The sequence below is a fragment of the Austrofundulus limnaeus genome, unplaced genomic scaffold, assembly GCF_001266775.1.
Source record: "Austrofundulus limnaeus strain Quisiro unplaced genomic scaffold, Austrofundulus_limnaeus-1.0 Scaffold152, whole genome shotgun sequence".
NCBI classification, from domain to species: Eukaryota; Metazoa; Chordata; class Actinopteri; order Cyprinodontiformes; family Rivulidae; genus Austrofundulus; species Austrofundulus limnaeus.
The window spans coordinates 258992-263647 of record NW_013952554.1 but is presented as its reverse complement, the minus strand read 5'-3'; the positions used below and the strand labels follow the sequence as shown (position 1 = coordinate 263647).

Sequence of the window (4656 nt, the reverse complement as noted above, 5' to 3'; positions counted from 1 at the left end):
AAAAAAGTCACTGATGATGAAGAAATAAATAAACTAAATAAACTAATATTTGGTTTCATTTTCTACTGAAGTGACAAAAAAAAGATACTTTCTTCTCCAGAGTCATATTTGTCCTTTTAAGATCTTAATTAAATTTTATGCTGAGTGATTTTTGGGACAAACACTACACTAATACTTGTATGAAGATGTTAAATGAAGTTAAAATAGACTTAAACATGTATATGTACCTCTCCTAAAAAGATCTTAATACATTTTTCTAATGTTCTTTGTGTTTGCATCAGTGTAATTCCATAGTATTTACCCTAAAAACTCCCTACAATGTTTTTTATTTTATTTTTTTCTGTCGTGTATGTTTAAGAGCATCATGTGTAAACTCTAGTCCATAAGTTTCACTGTTGTGGTGATAAAGCAGGAATGCTCCGGTCAAATAAAACAGCACAAAGTGCAGTGGCATCTAGATATGTTGTTTGCTTTGGCTCTCAGCTGATCGGAGCTGTGTGTTCCCAGTACCACTGGGAAAAAAAAAGGTCAATGACTTGTCAAAACAACAACATAACTTTCACTGCTATAGGGACAAAAATGGTCAACCAAATAATTATAGCAAGTCTACAATTGAGCTTTATTCGTCAGTGTGAACAAACAACCCAGAGAGTGTAAATCTACATTACTGCTACATTTTATCTGAATTGTATTGAGGAAAAATGATTCAACAGAAAATTTATTTTATCACTGCTTAACGCTCAACCAGGCAAATCCCATTGAGATCACCGATCTCTTTTTCAAGGGAGGCCTGGAGGCAACATGTTTTTGGAGTGTACCAGAGAGAAAACCCACACAAGCACGAGGAGAAAATGCACAGAAAGACCTCAGGTCCGAAGCCAGGACCTTCTTGTTGCGAGGCGTCGGTGCTAACCACCACACCGTCGTGCCGCAAAATCATTTTGCTTGTTGTGATTATGCAACTTGTTCAGGTGGAATCGTTTTACAGACTTGGTTATTTGGTTACAAAATAAAGCGAAAACCATTTGCTGGAACTACAGGTTGATGATTGTGTGTGTGCTTTTTTTGAAAGAATAAATCTGTAATAAGTAGCCAGAGTTTAACTTGGGATGCAGTGTTGCGTCAGTCAACACATGTTTAATGTTTAAACTGTGTCGTCTGTCGTTACCTTTTAACACTTTGTTGCATAAAATAATTTTAAAAAACGCATTTTATTTAAGGCAGACTGACTATTCCATTTCAAATCGATTATAAAATAAAACCTTTATCTAATCGTAATTTCTTTGGAACTTTTGCAGCGTGTTTGACAAGAAACCGGCACCTGTTGACATGTCGAAGCTGTTGAGCTTTGGTTACGCAGAGGACAACAAACCAGCGCAGTGACATGTTTCGTAAGTCTCACGGCAGCTGAGTTACAGTTGTTTGAACTTATTTTAAATCCTGCTTGCAAAAATACACTTGTAATGCAATTAAAAGGAAATAAAGGCAAGCTGTTAAATGACACAGAATCATTAAGACTTTATGTAGCATCTTGACAGGATTATGTGACAATATTAGTGAATTATGTGACAATGATTAGTTGAATGACTTTTGCTCTTTTTCCATGTTTTTTATGTCAACAGACTGGAAGACTGCCAGAAGCACATCATGACTCCAAGAAGAATAGTTGCCATTTTTTGCTTCTGACATCAATTTGATACTATTTTCTTTCCAGCTGAGCTACATTAAGCATTTTTACTCAATTTTAAATGTTATCCCAAGTGTAAAAACACTTCACTGAATTGAAGCTATAGCTTTTTATTTATTGTGCCTGTTAGCAGTGCCTCCATAACGACATCTGTCAAAGAAAGAAGAAACTTGTGGTAATGCTTTGTGTATTTTCGGTGGTAAATTTGATTGAGCATTTATGAAAATAAAGTTTTAAAAAAATCCAAATAATTCAGAAGCATTTTTTTCCTTCACTGGTCAATATTTACCACAACAATGAACAGTTCAGGTATTAGTTGTACATTTTGTTAGCTTTATACGTTGCTGTTTTGATATGTTAAAGCATCAGGTCAGAGGTTATCTCAGTGTTCTGGAGGTGAGTTATGTCACTTCACGTCAGATTGGCTGCAGCTGGGACATTACACACCCCGGAGTTTAATCATGCCACCGCCTTTTTCGTCACATAGGTCATTCCCGCAAACGCCTTTTTGTAATATTCTGTGACTGTTTGTTTGTGACGGGAAGTTCCTTTTATCAGAGAAGGGACTGCTGCTACTCCTACTTTCCAGAACCAATCAGTGGCGAGGTCAGGGGCGAGCGCTATATCAGCTGTGCAGTTGGATCTCAGCTTTATTTGGAAAAAGAGCTTCAAGACGGGTAACTTTTAAAGACGTTCAAAGAAATCATGGCACCGATTCTCCTGAACGCTGTGGAAAATGAGCACAGTGACTACATCAAGTAAGTATTTATGAACCAATTTTATTTTCCAACATGCCATGTACGGTTGTGTTTATCAGTGATTAATAATATAAACTCAAATACTCTTAAGACAACAGGTCCAGGTGAAAAACCCTTATTTGGGCTCTATGGAGGAAGACATTCTCTACCACTTCAGCTTGAGCACCAAGACTCACAACCTCCCAGAGATGTTCGGAGACATTAAGGTTTGTGAAAGGCGAGATTAAAAGTTATAAGAGCTACAAAAACAGAACTCATCAACTCGGCTTTCTTTCTCTTTTCTGCATAGTTCGTGTGTGTTGGTGGCAGCCCAAACCGGATGAAGGCCTTCGCCCAGTTCATGCACCAGGAGCTGAAATTACCCGGAAACCCTAAAGATATCAGAGACATCTGCGAAGGAACTGATCGCTATTGCATGTACAAAGTTGGACCAGTGCTTTCGATAAGTGTAAGTATTACTTAAAAAAGCAAAAATTACCCTCATAATTATATATATTTGCTGGTTTTTTAATGAATAATTCCCATCTACTGTTAATGTGACAGCATGGCATGGGTGTCCCCTCCATCTCCATTATGCTGCATGAGCTCATCAAGCTGCTGCATCACGCCCAGTGCCACGATGTGGTCTTGTTCCGCCTGGGAACATCCGGTGGTGTTGGTAAGAGCAGAGCTTTAATCGGCTTTGACGTGATTTGAGGATGTGCTCGTTTTAAAGCCCTCTGTCCCATCCTCAGGCCTGGCTCCAGGGACGGTGGTGATCACAGATAAGGCGGTGGACTACGCTTTCCTACCTCAGTTCGAACAAATCGTTCTGGGTAAAGTCATCACCAGGAGCACCGAGCTGGACGAGGGAGTCGCCAATGAGCTCCTGCTGTACTCCTCAGAAATTCAAAACCTTCCAGCGGTTATCGGAAACACCATGTGCACCCACGACTTCTATGAAGGTACGGAACGCACTTCCCCGCTGAGATTTCTTTTCAAGCATTAGTAAGTTGTGGTATACACGTCACATCCTGACAGATCCTTGGTTGGGTCTCTGTTTAGGTCAAGGCAGACTTGATGGAGCTCTCTGCTCCTTCTCTCACGAAGAGAAACTGGAGTACCTGAGGAAGGCTTACGAGGCTGGAGTGAGGAATATTGAAATGGAGTCCACGGTCTTTGCCGCCATGTGCAGAGTTTGTGGTCTTAAAGGTGCTGAAAACATTCATAATCAGAACTACATATGACTTGACGTGTAATCTTCAATACATCTCATGTAAAAAYGACTAATAGTTTTCTCCTGTTTTCTCTCCACGCAGCGGCTGTGGTCTGCGTGACCCTGCTGAACCGCTTTGATGGGGATCAGATCACCTCCCCTCATGACGTTCTGGTCGAGTACCAGGAGAGACCTCAAGTCCTGGTGTCTCACTTTATCAAGAAACGTCTGGGACTGATAGTCTAAAACTTCTGGAACCACAGAATACTGTATATATATTTGACTGATTTGTGAATATGTATATAAAATACTGTACCTAATGTAATATTTGACTCTTATGTAAGAGTGTTAAGATCATTTAAATAACTATGCTAAAATACAAGCATGTTGCTTATTCAAGTATGTACTATATTTTTCTAAAATATTAAATRTTTTAATATTTATGTAAAATAGAAATCCTTTAAATGCATTCTGTATGATTATTTTCATGTTAATGTCAGTGCTGCAATTTACACACAATTACTACATAAAACCATAAATGTGACAGATATAGAGACTTATCCAACTTCTGATGGTTAAAAAAAAGAAAACTTAGAATTTGAATTACTGGAATAAAATATAAGTTCAGAAATGTTTTGCATGTAGCTGGATTTTCAAATTAAAGGCCTTTTGCTTAGAAGTGTTTCCTTCATGTTATTCTTTGCGATCAAAAAGGATGGAGTAGTTTTTACCAGTTTGTTTCAGCATCAAATGTGTTTATATTGGCCTTTGTCCCACATGACTGTAATGTCAATGCAAACCCTTATATAAGCAGTTAAATTCTGATAAGTGTGCAGATATTTTTTTTGTTAGCTGTGCACTTTTACTGTTGCATCCTTGTAAAATATAACATGCTCATACAACCTATAATAAAGGTTATTAATAGTAATCATTTTCTTGTAATAGCTGTATTATTTACAGCGGGTAAAATAAGTATTGAACACTTCACCATTTTTCTCAGTAAATATATTACTAGA

At 38.0% G+C, this 4656-nt stretch overlaps 2 protein-coding genes across 2 annotated transcripts in view; both read left to right on the top strand.

Annotated features, from left to right (window-relative positions):
- Positions 1 to 1902, top strand: part of LOC106523310 (uncharacterized protein C7orf57) — a gene marked incomplete in the record, with an annotated part of 9466 nt that extends 7564 nt beyond the window's left edge. Inside the window, 2 exon segments of the mRNA XM_014016687.1 lie at positions 1299 to 1391; positions 1623 to 1902. Coding sequence (XP_013872141.1) covers positions 1299 to 1383 — 85 coding nt within the window.
- Positions 1903 to 2266: 364 nt separating this feature from the next.
- upp2 (uridine phosphorylase 2) lies at positions 2267 to 4096 on the top strand. The gene is made up of 7 exons (XM_014016686.1): positions 2267 to 2445; positions 2537 to 2651; positions 2735 to 2893; positions 2989 to 3103; positions 3180 to 3389; positions 3490 to 3636; positions 3744 to 4096. Exons 1-7 carry the CDS (start codon positions 2393 to 2395, stop codon positions 3884 to 3886), a joined length of 942 nt encoding a protein of 313 aa, XP_013872140.1. The 5' UTR covers positions 2267 to 2392; the 3' UTR covers positions 3887 to 4096.
- Positions 4097 to 4656: the final 560 nt, after the last annotated feature.